At 36.2% G+C, this 15,290-nt stretch overlaps 2 protein-coding genes, 1 long non-coding RNA gene and 1 pseudogene across 6 annotated transcripts; 2 read left to right on the top strand and 2 right to left on the bottom strand.

Annotated features, from left to right (window-relative positions):
- Positions 1-855: 855 nt before the first annotated feature.
- On the top strand, positions 856-4,830 carry LOC104768682 (calcium-dependent protein kinase 1). The gene is made up of 7 exons (XM_010492713.3): positions 856-2,509; positions 2,621-2,764; positions 2,862-3,014; positions 3,225-3,340; positions 3,498-3,665; positions 3,878-4,102; positions 4,504-4,830. The coding sequence occupies exons 1-7, from the start codon at positions 1,609-1,611 to the stop codon at positions 4,615-4,617; spliced, it is 1,821 nt and encodes a 606-aa protein (XP_010491015.1). The 5' UTR covers positions 856-1,608; the 3' UTR covers positions 4,618-4,830.
- Positions 4,831-5,678: 848 nt separating this feature from the next.
- LOC104768677 (protein HEAT-INDUCED TAS1 TARGET 1-like) lies at positions 5,679-7,558 on the bottom strand (annotated as a pseudogene). The gene is made up of 4 exons (XR_015593140.1): positions 7,422-7,558; positions 6,898-7,005; positions 6,206-6,704; positions 5,679-6,115 (listed from the first exon to the last, which is right to left on the bottom strand). The product of XR_015593140.1 is annotated as a protein HEAT-INDUCED TAS1 TARGET 1-like (transcript).
- Positions 7,559-9,092: 1,534 nt separating this feature from the next.
- On the top strand, positions 9,093-10,088 carry LOC104772070 (chaperone). The gene has a single exon (XM_010496723.3). The coding sequence runs from the start codon at positions 9,291-9,293 to the stop codon at positions 10,086-10,088; it is 798 nt and encodes a 265-aa protein (XP_010495025.2). The 5' UTR covers positions 9,093-9,290.
- Positions 10,089-12,401: 2,313 nt separating this feature from the next.
- On the bottom strand, positions 12,402-14,996 carry LOC104768678 (uncharacterized). Of its 3 annotated transcripts, XR_015592697.1 has the most exons (4): positions 14,706-14,971; positions 14,496-14,577; positions 14,063-14,130; positions 12,434-12,623 (listed from the first exon to the last, which is right to left on the bottom strand). It is a non-coding gene; the product is annotated as an uncharacterized LOC104768678 (long non-coding RNA). The 3 variants fall into 3 exon arrangements; XR_015592698.1 differs by having other exon boundaries at positions 12,402-13,672; positions 14,496-14,996; XR_764278.3 differs by having other exon boundaries at positions 14,496-14,968.
- Positions 14,997-15,290: the final 294 nt, after the last annotated feature.

The following is a 15,290-nucleotide window of genomic DNA, read 5'->3' as shown; positions in this document are numbered from 1 at the left end:
TTTATCAGGGGGCTCTTGCCAAAATGTCTAGTGGCATATCTTATATCTGATGATCGAATTGTACTTATGCACAGTTCTATGCCTAACTACTGTCAAAGCTTGAACTCGTTTTATATGAAGACTGATTTTCTCAACAGGAAAGTCAATGAAGGATTTAGTGGTTGCAAAAAAAAAAAAAAAAGAGACTCTTCAGTTAGCCAGTATATTGATAGTCAAGCATTGGAATCACTAACTGTTCCTCATAGCAATTTATGGAAACAGTTATCAATATAATTTCCTGATAGTAGTAATAGATGGGAAAAATCAATCAAAGAACAAGTACGGAAAAATTTTGAGGATCTCTGTAATAAAGATCATCTATTCTTGCAGGTCCTTGGACCAAGGACTAGGGGTGGCTATACTGGTCGAAATTGAACACTCATTTGAAACCAAAAAAACTCTGTTCTAATGACAATCCACTATCAGCACTAACTACTACATGAAACCAAGTCTCATACTGATTATTCTCATAATGTTTAGAACATGAAACTCGTCTCCACCACAATTTTGGTTGCAGTTGCATCCTGTAGGTCAGGTTTAGATCTACAATAAAAACTGTCGTCAGCTTTTTCCTATACATAAGTACGACGACAAGAATGTGTAGATCAACGTGATTTGTTAATAAGCTATTAAACATGTGGATGTTTTTTTATATGATTGTCTGCTCTTTTACTCTAATGTGGGTTTCGTTTGCATAATTTTATACTTGCGGGTTTTATCTTTAAAAAATAATAAATGATGGGGTCCGTTTGAAAAGAACCCAGACAAAGGAAAACAAATTTATGGTAATTTACCCCTTTTAAATCCCAAAAGTTTAATACTGTACTAATTAAAAAAAAAACCTTGCCCGACGTCTGGGTTGCCAAGATTGAAAAGGGTGGACTTGCGAAAAAACAAACAAAGACAAAAAAAAATTAATAAAAACGAGTTTCAGACAAATCGCAGCGCAAAACTCGGCGGCGATAGATAGAGATAATCAAAACAAAAGAACGCGTTTTTCAAACTAGTTCAATTCGTCTTCTTCGTCTTCTGCTTCATCCATCGTCTTCTTCTTCTTCTTCTCTACAGCCTTGACTCTCTCATTAAATTATCAAATGTCCCTACGGTTTATGCAACTGTAGTGCTATTAAACTATCCCTTTTATTATTTTCCCACCCAACCCCCCAATTTATTTTTCTCATTCTTTCTCTTTTACTCTTCAGATCTCTCTCTTTGTCTAGGCGTGTTTTCTCTACTCTCTCTGTGTTTTGTTTGCTTGCATCCTTCTCCTTTCTGGGTTCGTCTCAAGTCACGATTTTTCCGATACCCTTTTCATCTTTCTTGCTATATTTCACCTCTGTATTATATATAAGCTCTGTGCTGTTTCCTTGGTCGTTATTGACCCAAGTAAGGTTCAACTATTGAATGCATTTGTTTGATGTCTGATGGTGTTCAAGAACTAAAAAGTCTTATGATAGGAAGGATTTGACTTTAGGGATGAGATTAGATTGTTTTCACAGGGTGTTGTGATTAGATCTTGATGCTATTTTTGGTGAAAGAGATTTAAGAGAAGCTTACGGGGGTATTTGGATGGGTAATACTTGTGTTGGACCAAGCAGAAATGGCTTCTTGCAATCTGTTTCAGCTGCAATGTGGCGGCCAAGAGATGGAGATGATTCGGCTTCCGTGAGCAATGGAGATATTGCAAGTAGACCTGTTTCAGGAGAGCTTCGATCTCCATTATCTGATGATGTCCAGAATAAACCTCCTGAACAAGTTACAATGCCCAAGCCAGGGGCTAACATCGAGACCAAGGACAGAGAGATTCGACCTGAAGTGAAGCCTGAAGTGCAAGAGGAGACAAAACCTGAGTCAAAACCAGAGACTAAGCCGGAGACCAAGCCGGAGGCAAAACCTGATCCTCCAGCTAAACCTAGGAAGCCTAAACACATGAAAAGAGTGTCAAGTGCAGGGCTTAGGACTGAGTCAGTGTTGCAGAGGAAAACTGAAAACTTTAAGGAGTTCTATTCCTTGGGAAGGAAACTTGGACAAGGGCAGTTTGGGACGACTTTTTTATGTGTGGAGAAGTCTACAGGGAAGGAGTTTGCTTGCAAGTCAATTGCTAAGAGGAAGCTGTTGACTGATGAAGACGTTGAGGATGTGAGAAGGGAAATTCAGATAATGCATCACTTGGCTGGTCACCCAAATGTCATATCCATTAAAGGAGCTTATGAGGATATTGTGGCGGTGCACCTGGTGATGGAGTGTTGTGCAGGTGGGGAGCTTTTTGATAGGATCATTCAACGCGGTCACTACACAGAGAGGAAAGCGGCTGAGCTTACTAGAACCATTGTTGGTGTTGTAGAGGCTTGCCATTCTCTTGGTGTTATGCATCGAGACCTCAAGCCCGAGAACTTTCTTTTTGTCAGTAAACATGAAGATTCCCTCTTGAAGACGATTGATTTTGGACTCTCAATGTTCTTTAAGCCAGGTATGCTTTCAATATTACTCATCTTAAACCTTCTAGATTTGGTCTCTTAACTTGAATGACATGATTCATGTTGGTCAATGGTTTTTGAAATCAATTCCTTCCTCTTTGCAGACGATATATTTACAGATGTTGTTGGTAGCCCATATTATGTTGCTCCGGAAGTTCTTCGAAAGCGTTATGGTGCTGAAGCTGATGTCTGGAGTGCTGGAGTGATTGTGTACATTTTATTGAGTGGAGTTCCCCCATTTTGGGCTGGTAAGGATTGTGTATATCATATTTAGATAAGAGATTTGTCACCTGTCGTAATTAGTCTCTGAACAAAATCTTTGATTATTTTTTCTTGAACATTCAGAAACCGAACAAGGTATCTTCGAACAGGTCCTCCACGGTGATCTTGACTTTTCGTCAGATCCCTGGCCGAGCATATCTGAAAGTGCAAAAGACTTAGTGAGGAAAATGCTTGTCAGAGATCCCAAGAAAAGGTTAACTGCCCACCAAGTATTATGTAAGTTATCTTGATTTGAAACCTTCCTCTTTCGGTTAGAGCGTTACGATTCTCTTTCTATTAGTTCCATTGAGCATAGATTTCAATGGTCCTACATAAGTTAAGTGTGCCGTCTCACAGCCATTTAATAATGAAGTTTCCAAATACATTGTCATGTAGAGTTCGTTTGTGCCACTGTCCTATTTCTTATGAAGTTGTGCTTCCTCTCAGGTCATCCATGGGTACAAGTCGATGGTGTGGCTCCAGACAAACCTCTAGATTCTGCTGTTCTGAGCCGTATGAAGCAATTTTCTGCGATGAACAAGTTCAAGAAAATGGCTCTTAGGGTAAGCGGCTTTTCAATGCTAATCAAAATTAAAACCATATGGAGAACAAGTTACTGTGATAAACATAAGATAGTTGCTTGTTACCTTCTCTTCTTCTTGTTATGTTGAAAGAAAGAAACGATGCAGATTAAGTTGCTCTCTTTATGCCTTCTTGCAGGTCATCGCTGAGAGCTTATCTGAAGAAGAAATAGCTGGCTTGAAAGAAATGTTTAATATGATAGACGCGGATAAGAGTGGTCAGATAACTTTTGAAGAACTGAAAGCAGGACTAAAACGAGTAGGGGCAAACCTCAACGAGTCTGAAATTCTCGACTTGATGCAAGCTGTAAGCTTTAACCCCCTTGCTATTTTGTTATTCGAAAATGAAGGTCCCTATATACCTGCAAATCTATTTAATCCACTGTTTTCCCTAAATATAATTGTGAAATGGGCTTGTTATAATCCAAAATTACTCTGCTGGTTCTGGTTATATACTTTTGTGTTTTTGCTAGGATTTGCAATTAATCTGGTATCTCTCTCATGTCTTATATAATTTAGGCTGATGTAGACAACAGTGGAACAATAGACTACAAAGAGTTCATAGCTGCAACATTGCATCTAAACAAAATAGAGAGAGAGGATCATTTGTTTGCCGCCTTTACATACTTTGACAAAGATGGGAGTGGCTATATCACGCCAGACGAGCTTCAACAAGCTTGTGAGGAGTTTGGTGTTGAGGATGTCCGCATAGAAGAACTGATGCGCGACGTTGATCAAGACAATGTAAGCTCCCTACACCTTTTATCATCTCATCCTAATTTTCATAGGACTTGAATACTTCTCAACAATGATCAGATTTGAATGGATTATGTATCATTCCACTCATAGGAATCTCACGTATATGATCCTCTTGAATCCTTGCATTGTTGAAAATAGTGAGAATTACACTATCCTATTAGAGACCTTCTCTCTGAAAGACTCAGCTGATTGAGTATGATTCTTGTTAAACGTAGGGGAATAGTAGAAACTCTCGTTGAGAAACAGTGAAGTAAACCAATGTGTTGTAACCAATGTTGAAATCGGTTTTGGATTGATATATTGGAACCTATGAGGAATTCTTCAACAACTTATGAAACTCTTGTTGAGTGTTGATAATGTTGAACAACTGAATTGTTGTTTTGCAGGACGGGCGAATAGACTACAACGAGTTTGTGGCGATGATGCAGAAAGGAAGCATTACAGGAGGTCCTGTGAAGATGGGTCTAGAGAAAAGCTTTAGCATTGCTCTAAAACTCTAGTTCCAGTATATTCAAATTACAAAACTAGAGCCCAAGACAAGAGTTTCTGATATTATATGATGATTGTGTTGAAGACAAAATGCACAGCCAAGATTCTCTTTTGCCCTCTTTTGGATTCTCAATCTTTTGGATGAGGTTTTTTTGTCTTAGACTTTGTTTTGGACACTTTGTTGTAATGTGTACTTCTTGAGCATATATAGGCTTCTTCTAACATTCTAGCAGAGTGATCTAGTTTCACAATGACTCAGGGATTAAAACAAGTCTAACGGTACTCTCTACGATGGACATCTTCGTGATTGCAATGATTAATATACATAGAGCATACAAGATTAAAATACTTGAACAGAAAACATAAAAGTCTAAATGTTTTTATTGTAATTATTAATAACTTCAGTTTTTTTGTAAATACTAGATTCCACAAGAATCGCCTCCAGGTCCGCCAAATGTGAACAAAATGGAATCTTTGAACGGACGGCGGCGTTTTTTACCATCTTTTAAACCATAACATTTGTTGTTGTCTAATAGTTTTTCCAACTTAAATTTGTCACTTCCCTTGACCTTAAATTTAGAGTCTACTATTTCAAGGAGTTTAACGCGTGCCGACTCATTTTCATCTTCAGATGGTAGATGACCATTACCCATTGGTGGACTTTTGCCGGAAGGGGAAGCTTGGACTGCTCCTCCAACTCCAACCTCATCAACACTTTTATCTATAAGATCAAATAGTTCTTTTGGCCAGTAACCAACATGTATATCTGGTGCATTGATTTTTACATTTGTTACCCACCAATTTCCAAAATTTTGATCCTTCAATAGATTATAAACAAATTAAAAAAAAAATTAATCACCATGTTATATTTGATATAGTACAATACTAATGTTCCCTCTATTTTTTATATTTGTTACTAGACGAATACTAGTGTATGACATAATACGTTACTCCCTGCACAATAAGACCTACTTTGAAGCCAAAAACTCGCACGTCACTACATTCAACATATCGATTCTAAAGTAGCATCACCTTTAGAAAGTAGCGATCAACTTCTTAAACACAGATAAAAAGTCTCATAAAACAATCTTTAATTTCAGACTACAAACAGGGTTCCACAACAACAAACATAGGGTTTTCAAGATACTTAAACATCGTAAACACAACATAAAGTCTCATAAAACATTCTTAATACAGGACCAACAAACAAGTTCCACAACTAGCATAAAAAATCTCCGGATACTTACCACGATCTCAGGCTCTTGTTTAGTTAATAGAAAAGCGAGGCATACAGAAGTCAACAAGCAGTAATGTTCGCTGAGACTTGTCGCCACCATTAAACCGGAGTGGCCTACTTTTCACAGCAACTTTGACAAATGAGGTCTTCTTCTTGTAGCATATTTGAACAGTCGCAACATCCTTTCCATTGATCCTCGCCGCTTCAACAATTATCACATCTCTAAGCCCAACATATCGAGTTCCCTTACCTGACGGGCCGTCGTAAATTCCCTAACACACAAGAAAAAACTAAACAAGATTAGATCTAAACTTTGTCATTAATCACTGAAAGTTTTGAAATTTAACTTAACGACACTTTACCTTCTCTCCAAGATTACTATCGAACTCTGGACTGAAGACATGCAGTCTTGCTCCCACCGGTTGTTGCGTAGCCAGCTCAAGTGCTTCATCCCAATTTGTAGCCTCAATCACTTCTCCTTTCATGGGAACGCGAGGGATCTGACAAGCAAATGGGGGAACCTTGGACACACATCCCAAATGAGCCCAATGTTCTCTTCTCGGTAGCCCTTTCTTAAAAGCAAGTTCAAACAGTCTTTGACAGTGAGCTGACAGCGTTGTCGATCCACTTTTCCCTGCCCATGTTCCTTCTTGGACCAAACATTTTCAGCCAAGTACCGAAGTATGTTTTCGGGAGTGTACTGACAATGTGGTTGATCCTTTTCTCCCTCCACTTCTTCCTTGCCAACATTATCCACCAAATACTGAGCTGAGTACTGAGTAAGCTCAGCGTCGAGTTTGGAGAAAACCCGTGCAGAGCTAATCAGACTCACAGCTATCAAAGCTGCAGATTGAGATGCATCTGCAAGACAGCAAAAAAAAAAGATGAAATGTTGTAGTCAGTTCATATGAATCTTTAGACTGAACCTGTTAAAAAAAAACTAAAAACGAGAGTTAACAATCACTTAAAACCAAACCAAATCATAGTTTCTTATCAATGATCCAAAAAGAATGAAGTAATATTCTCAAAGATTCAAGATTTTGATAATTATTACCGTAATCATCTTGCGCATTGCTTGCTCGTACACAATCCGGATGACAGACGCCAGCCGAGCTTGAAAGCGTTTGCAAAAACTCATCCATCTGTGATTACAAACTTATCCCTGTTTTTGTTTTGAAGTAGAAACAAGCAGAAGAAGAAATATTCACAAATCCAGCAGAAGAGAATAAATATGTAAAGCAAAACCAAAACAAGACCTAAGTAGCTAAAAGCTTAAACATGGTTTGGTTTCAAGTTTTGACATACAAAATCGTCGAACGAGAGAGAAGCTTTTAGACTAAACCAAACTTAGCGTTGGTTGATATGTTCCTTTTAACAAAGCATAACTCTTAACCTAAATAAGGAAGATTCTGCATCATTTCATCTAAGAAAGAAGAAAGAAAACAAAAGTTAAAACCCTAAATCGTAACTGTTCACTAATCGCAGCTGAGAAAAGGCCAAATCACAAAAAGCAGAATCCGTAACAAAACCTAAAAAAAAAATGCAACTGATGAAGAAACAATGGAGAGAGAAAGCTACCGGATGACACAGAGAAGACGAGAGAATCAGGAGGAGACCAGTTCGCAAATCGCCGCTCAGCTCGTTGTAGACAACAAAATCAGAGAGTGTTCGCACAACTCTCAAAGCCCCCTCGCGGATCCCTAAATCAGCTTAGTCCCCCTAAAACGACGTCGTTTTCAAACTTTATGTTCTAATCCTCTACACGACGTCGTTAAACAGTGTCAAAACGATGTCGTTTATGATTGCCAATGTTAAAAGTCTTGAAACGATTTCAACGCCTTTAAATTAAAAACCAGTAATCAAGTTCTCATTTTCTATCATGTAAAGTTGATAAAAGATGTATGAACCTTCAAAACAAGATTTGGTGGCATATAAAAAGAACCAAATTAGTTGTACTTGAGATGACACGACAAGACATAGTTTCATTACCATTTTGATCATAACAGTATAGGTAGATTGATTACAGATCGTAAACTACAATTTAGTTGAATTGTAAAATCAAACCAAGAGTTATTACATTATTATTATTATTATTACTAGGACTCTGACCCCTCGCGATATCGCAGGAGAAGTATTTGGCAATTGATTCTGCATAGCCTTTACAAACGTTATTCTTGTCTGTAAAAGTAAATTCGAAGAGTAGAAAAAAAACACTAATCTAGACATTCCACTAATTACAAACATTACTAGAGAAATAAAATAAGACAATGATTTATTTGTGGTCTGAATTATAATTACTGAATCTTGCTGAAATAATTATAAAGTAATGTACAGATGTCGCTAAATTTGGTCACTGAAAATAATAGCCACCAAACTTTCTAATCTTAAACTCGTATTTATTTGAGATCTTTATTTTCCATTAAGATAATTTATTATGTGTGTGGTAAGGAAAAACAAAGGATCCAGCTTGTAATCAAAAAGTGATAAGGAATAGCTTATGTTGTCTAGCACCCAACAGTTCACTTTTCATTTTTTGGTCAGATTTCATCAGTTCACTATAAATCATCTATCTTTATACTTCAAAGAACAAAACTACAGAGCTGTGTTGTAGTTTTTTCCACTAGTCGACGAGCTTATCTTATTTGTTGTTTAATACTATGAATTTTTAGCTAGTTTAGTTTAATTTTTTTTTTGTCAACATAAAAACAATTTAGCTAGCTTAATTTAATTATACCTAACTTACTTTATTCAGGAAAATGTAGAAGTGGGTCTCACAATTAAGTTTTTTTTTTCTCCAATAATAAAATAATTTAAGGCGTGCGTATGTATGTTGTTGACATCAAAAAGTGCTCATTTTTTTGGGGGATACGACTTTTTAATTTATAAATTACAAAATTGGTTTTATTTAATAAAATGGTTAAATTGTCTATTTCAAAACTACTGCGTACGTCTCTATCTATCTTTAAATCTCCTAATTCCAGTCCACAAAACGTGATCATGATTAACTGTATCACAAAGTTCTATTTGTGTTTGGTTCTAATTGTTCTAAAGCAAATATGTTTGGTTCTTGTTTAAAGCAATATGTTTTTATTACTTTTTAAATAATAAATATTCTTCTTTTTGTACTTTTTATTAGAAAACCATAATATACAATTTATTAGTAACACTTTTAATAAACACACACATATATATACATATAAACATGCAATCTATAAAAAAACACAATCGAACCAAAAAAACCTCAAATTATTATAAAGTGTACGTGTCTATTATTAGTTAACTCTTGAGACCGCCAAAGAAGTACACATCACATAAGAAATGATTTATAATTTTATTTTCCATTACAAAAGAAGTAAAAAAACAAAAGAGGATCATCATGGGAGCATGAGTTAGTGTAGGGACTATTAACTTTAAGGCAATGGCATATGTAAGACCTTAGTTGCAGTGATGGCAAACTGGTTAGGATCCAACAGAGACATAATCCCAACAAGGTCAGAGTTTGACAGTCTTATCCGAGAAGGATCATCAGAGTGGAGAAACATGTGTGAAAACGAGGAATACAGGGAACGGTTTCCAGACAAACATTTCGATCTGGAGACAGTTCTACAGGCAAAAATCAAATCAATCTGTGTAGTCCCTGAGAAATCATTCATCAGATTTTTCCATCCAGAGGAAGAAGAAGGAAAAGAAGACGCTAATCTAGATTTTCTCAAAAGTGTAATGTCCTTTGAAAGTATCTGGGAAGAGATCATGAAACAAGAACTAGAAGAGTCGGCAAGTGAGGCTGTGATCTACATTGTGAGCTGGAATGATCATTTCTTCGTACTCCTCGTGAACCATGATGCTTATTACATCATAGACACGCTTGGAGAGAGGCTCTATGAGGGTTACAACCAAGCTTATGTCTTGAAATTTGACAAAGATGCAGAGATCCAAAGATTAGTACCCGTCAAGGACAACAAAGACGTCCTAGAAAACAAGAAACAAGGTGGTAAGGACAAGTATGAGCAATCCGAAAGATCAAAAGAATCAGAAGAAGAACAAGAAGAAGTAATGTGTAGAGGTAAAGAGTCATGTAGAGAGTATATAAAGAGCTTTCTGGCGGCGATTCCAATTCAGCAAGTGAAAGCTGATATGAGGAAAGGACTGGTTTCATCTTTGTTATGTAAGACCGGAGAGATTCTCCAGCCTTTTGGCTTAAGTTCCAAAGCTGAGCGTCTGTCACCGCAGTTTCGATTAGGCTAGAATACTGCTTGACGAACGAGGTCGACAGCTCGGTAAAGTTTGTTATGGAGCCAGCTGCTAAAGATGCGAACCAAAGCAGTACCGGTCCATTAAATGTTTCTGCGAACAGCTTGCAGTACCCAGCGTCTGCTTCGTGGGGCTCGAGGTCCACCCGGCTAGCTGTCAGCAGGAAAGTCTTGAGATGATTGGTCGGATCTCCTTTTCCCTCGTAGCTCGAGAACTTAATTTTGCCAGTATCCTTGATGCGGACCCGGGCTATTTGATCGGAAAAAGGAGTTCGCCTCGACTCCTCGATCACTCGAAATATGTCTGGAGCAGAAGTGGTTGCATTGTGCATCACAGACCGCATGTCCCGGATCTCACTCTGCATGCGGAAGATCTCGGGATTGGTAGCATACCCCGAAGTCGAAATGTTTCCATCAACGGGGAGAGGAAGGCGGACCGGGACCTCAGAAGGTCGGACGACGCTGGGCTGCAGCGGAGTGTGGCCACTACCAACCAGCGGCGGCGCTGCTTGCGTGTTGGTCTGAGGTGGGAAAGAATTTCCCGGAGTGGCATCTGTTGCTGCCACCTGCGAGGTGGAAGGTGGAGTCACACCGGAGAAATCCAAAGCGCGTCGACGTGGGTTTTGGTCAGTGGACAGGAGATCGACCCGATCGGCGTACGCGCGGTGGGAGGTTGAGAGGTCTGCTACAGACGTCGTAACTTCCTCCAAACGAGTGGAGATTTGACCCTCCAAGTTGTCGAATCGTTCAGTGAGAGCGGCGGAGGCGGCTTGCTGACGGTCGGACTTTTCGGACAAGTCCTGCAGGAGCTTCTGGATCACCTCCAAGGATGCCTCATTGGGAGAGCTGGTTGCCATAGCGGTGGTTGTGTGAAACGTACTTGCGTATGAAGTCGGAACTAACGAGAGTCAGGCGATAACTCCCCTCCTTCTAACGCCAAATGTGAGAACTGAGAATGAGCTTCTCCTTCCGAAGTGATTTAATTTGTGGAGGAGCTTATCGCCGTAAAACAGTTCCGAACTGAATTGAGAGAATTTGAGAATTTGAACTTGTATTGCTATTGCTGGAAAAAATATTCGATCCTCTACAACTGACCCCCCCCCCCTTACATATTTATACCGACCAATTTATTACTAAATTAATGCGCCATTAATAGGACGCGATTTGCGCGGACTAATTAATCCTCTTGAATGCGGGAATCTTTGACCTGGACCGAGCTGCGAACTGACCAGCACGAAACATCTCCGCGCTCTCTTCCTTTCTCCGGGCCTGATGGGCCGATCACTAATTCGCTCTTGGCCCAGTAGAATAGCCCGGCCTAGGCCCTCTTGCCTATTGCCCGAGATGGTAGATCGTGGGTACAACAGTTAGGACTTAGGATTTAATAGCTGAAAAATTTATGAATTAGGACATACCTAACTTTATTTCTTACACTTTAAACACCTAAAAAGAGTATTATCATCCTTCATGAACATTAAAAATCTTATCTTTCACATGGATTGGACAAAATATTATACTATTAGCTATAAGATCTCTAATTAATTAACATTAAAAACCTAATTCAGGTTCGGATCCTTTCCGAGACAACCCAAAAAAGAGAAAAAAAATAAAGAAGATGGTGTATGAATTTGGTAATTCTGATTAGGAACAGAACAATTTCATATGACAGAGAACATGTGTCGAAATAATTGGTATAAAATAATTAATGCGAGATAGATACATATATTAAAGTCGTATTTTGTGAGTTTGTGATCGAGATTTAAAGAGATCCTCTAGAGTCTATTATAGATATGAATCATGCTACTGGCTGCGATTTAAAGAACATTGTGGAAACAAAATTATTAGACAATCTAGTCAAAACCTACTCATCATTCATATAGTTGACAAAAAGTTTATCTTACTATATTATTTAAGCAATCCTTTAAATCTTTAACCCTATATTGTGTAAAATATTACACAATATACCACTGTATATTAATACCAAAATATAATATCTACAAAATGGTTACCCTAATTAATAGCTATTTCAAATTACCTTTTATATATAAAATCGTAAAATAAAATTGTTACAAATAACTAATTACTAACAGTAAATTAAAATTACAAAAAATAATAATATAATATATATTATAATAAGAAATTTTATAACCCAAGCCCATACAACAAAAGTATTATATATTTTGCAGACAAAATCAAAATGCTATTCAACACCCCAAGTGATATATAGCATAAGAACTAACATGATTTAACAACACAGGGGTATTTTCTTTGTTGTATACATGATCATAATGTTAATGAACACCACAAGTGATATATAACATACAGATTTCCATAAGTGTATGATTAAATAGAGACTGCATCTATTTAACCGAATAGTCGTACAACAATAACATAGTACATTTGTTTCCTATCTATACATTACAAAAATACATTACAAAAATACAAAAATAAGATCATCTATCACACTATGAGATCATAGCAGATTTCCGAAATCCCACCAAAATAGAATTCTTCAAACCTAAACAACAACCTGAACAAAAAAATCAGAATACAATCCCGCAACTACACAACTAAGATTCTCATTTCAACATTAACATGATCTGAATTTTGATATCTAGAAAATCTACACAACTAACATATCTTAGTTTAATAGAATATACCAGTGGTACATCTGATTAAACGAATAATCTCATCTTGATGATAAGATCAAACTGTAATCTCGGTCACTAAAACCTAACGCTGCTACAATTACTATATAAACAGCCCATTAGCAGCTTTATACAAACCATCAACGCAAACAGCCTTCTTAGCATTTTCAGCAATCATAGTTATTATCATTTTCGTGTAGGGGATAAAGTAGTCATTCCTAGGTTGTTGATAACACCATCGGATACAAGATTGCCTTTCAAGATGAGGAGAAGACAGTTGCCAATTTCAGTTGCATTTGCGATGACAATCAACAAAAGTCAGGGGCAGTCTTTGGAGAATGTAGGATTGTTTTTACCTAGACCAGTATTTTCACATGGCCAGCTCTATGTTGCTATATCTAGGGTTACATCAAGAAAAGGATTGAAAATATTGATACTTGATTAAGATGGAAAGCCACAGAAGAAAACTATGAATGTAGTGTTCAAAGAAGTTTTCCAGAATATTTGTTAATCAGACAGAAATCAGCTTCAGCCATTTTCGACTTATAAGTTAAGGTGCTCATGCGTGATTTCACTCTTATTTTGATTCTTTTAAATTTCAGACTTTAATAATACATTTTCACATTTGAAACAGGATTTGGATCTTCCTCAAGCTTATGAGAAGTTTTTAAAGAATTGGATGTTAGCAGTTTTCGTTACATCTATTTGTTATTTAATAATAGTATAGGTTTCTTCTATACAATAAATAAGGGGTTCTTAAAAACATTTTGATAATTAGGATGTTCTGGCAATTTGAAAAACTGTTTTTCGTATTCTATGGAAATTTTTTTATATTTCACAGAACAGTTTTCAAACTGATTATTATGACTTGGGTTATACTAACTGAAAACACGGTAGCAAACCTTCATGTACGTACCTTTTTTACAGTCAACTGAGTCCATTTCCATAGATTTGTTTCACGAATTAGCACATCGTGCATTATGACAAAATTGTTAAAAGTTATTATATAATGATAGATGAAATTAATTTAAATCTATAAATATATCTATCAAATAGTGGCAAACTATAATGAAAGAGACAAATACATAAGTTTAATATAGAACTGCATAAACTGAACCTATGCATGCCATCTTATAAAACTGTTTGAAGAGATATTTGCTTATATTTGAAGTTATTTCTGGATATATGATTTGTTCTCTTTAAGGTTAATTCTGTTTAACAACTCTGATCTAAACACAAATATTTATGAATTCAAACAAGAACATAACCGAATTAACACTAAACAATAAGGAAATTTGATCAGATATAGATTACTACTTACGTTTCTTATAAGAGGAGGTTGCATACTTCCATGCTATCATTCAAAGCACCAAACAAACTTAGTATGTCCTGCAAATTAATACATGTCAAGAAGAAACATATAATTTGTAAACCAAAGAGACAGAGTTGTGAAGCAAAATTTGTGTATAAGCTGTAATAATACAATAAGAGATTTACAAATTCAACAAATTGTCGTCATTGTATTATTAATTTCACTACGGTTCATAATCCTTTAAATTAGGGAAATGAAAAATTTTGAATTGAAAATTTTAAACAATAATTATTAGATTGTATCCACGATTTCTACTGAACAACTTTAGACAATTTCTAATTCTATTACATGGATAAGAATCTTTCTAAAGCTAATTACAGATACTTTGTTCAGAAAAAAAAAAAAACCTTATTACAGATAATGTAAATCGGATAAGACTGACCTTATCTTAAATCCAACAGATTTCTCTCCTGATCCAGCATCAACAGATTGCTTCGCTTGATTCGATTAAATTTGTGTATAAGCTGTAATAATACAATAAGTGAAAAACAAATTAATCAAACTGTCGTGATTGAATTATTATAATTTCACTACGGTTCTTAATTCTTCAAATTAGGGAACTGAAAAAATTTGTAAATCGGATAAAACTGACCTTTATCTTAAATCCAACTGATTTCTCTCCTGATCCAGCATCAACGGATTGCTTCACTTGATTCGATTAGATATTATCGGTTGGAAAACAAATCAAAGTTTTGAAATTGAAAAAGTATCGATTGATTCGATAAGGTTTCGCAGGGAGCAGACGAAGAGATAGACTTTCTTTGTTTTCTGATTATGCGGCTGACGGAAAAAACAAGAGTATACGAATGTGGGCTGTGTACTGGGCTTAGCTAAAATTCAATATACTGTATTAATATAATCTGTTAATTTCCCTTATGGATAGTATATGGGCCATTCAAAGTGATTTGAGATCACACTAAAACATATAATTTATTCACTTTAAAATTACATTGACAACTAAATTAATCTACATGTTATACTTTGGGTTAAAACTTTGTTTATGATGACAATAAAACTAATTAACCACTTACACTTAATTACACTACATGCTAATTCTAATTCATATATAGTCCAACATATGTACTTTCTATATATATCTTTTTTTTTTTAAACAATTAGTTCTATAAAATGATTCAAAATGTCACTATACAACAATATATTATATAAAAACCCAAAT

The sequence above is a fragment of the Camelina sativa genome, chromosome 20, assembly GCF_030686135.1.
Source record: "Camelina sativa cultivar CO46 ecotype springtype chromosome 20, ASM3068613v1".
NCBI lineage: Eukaryota > Viridiplantae > Streptophyta > Magnoliopsida > Brassicales > Brassicaceae > Camelina > Camelina sativa.
The sequence above is the reverse complement of the archived record's forward strand: the minus strand, read 5'-3'. Positions and strand labels throughout refer to the sequence as shown.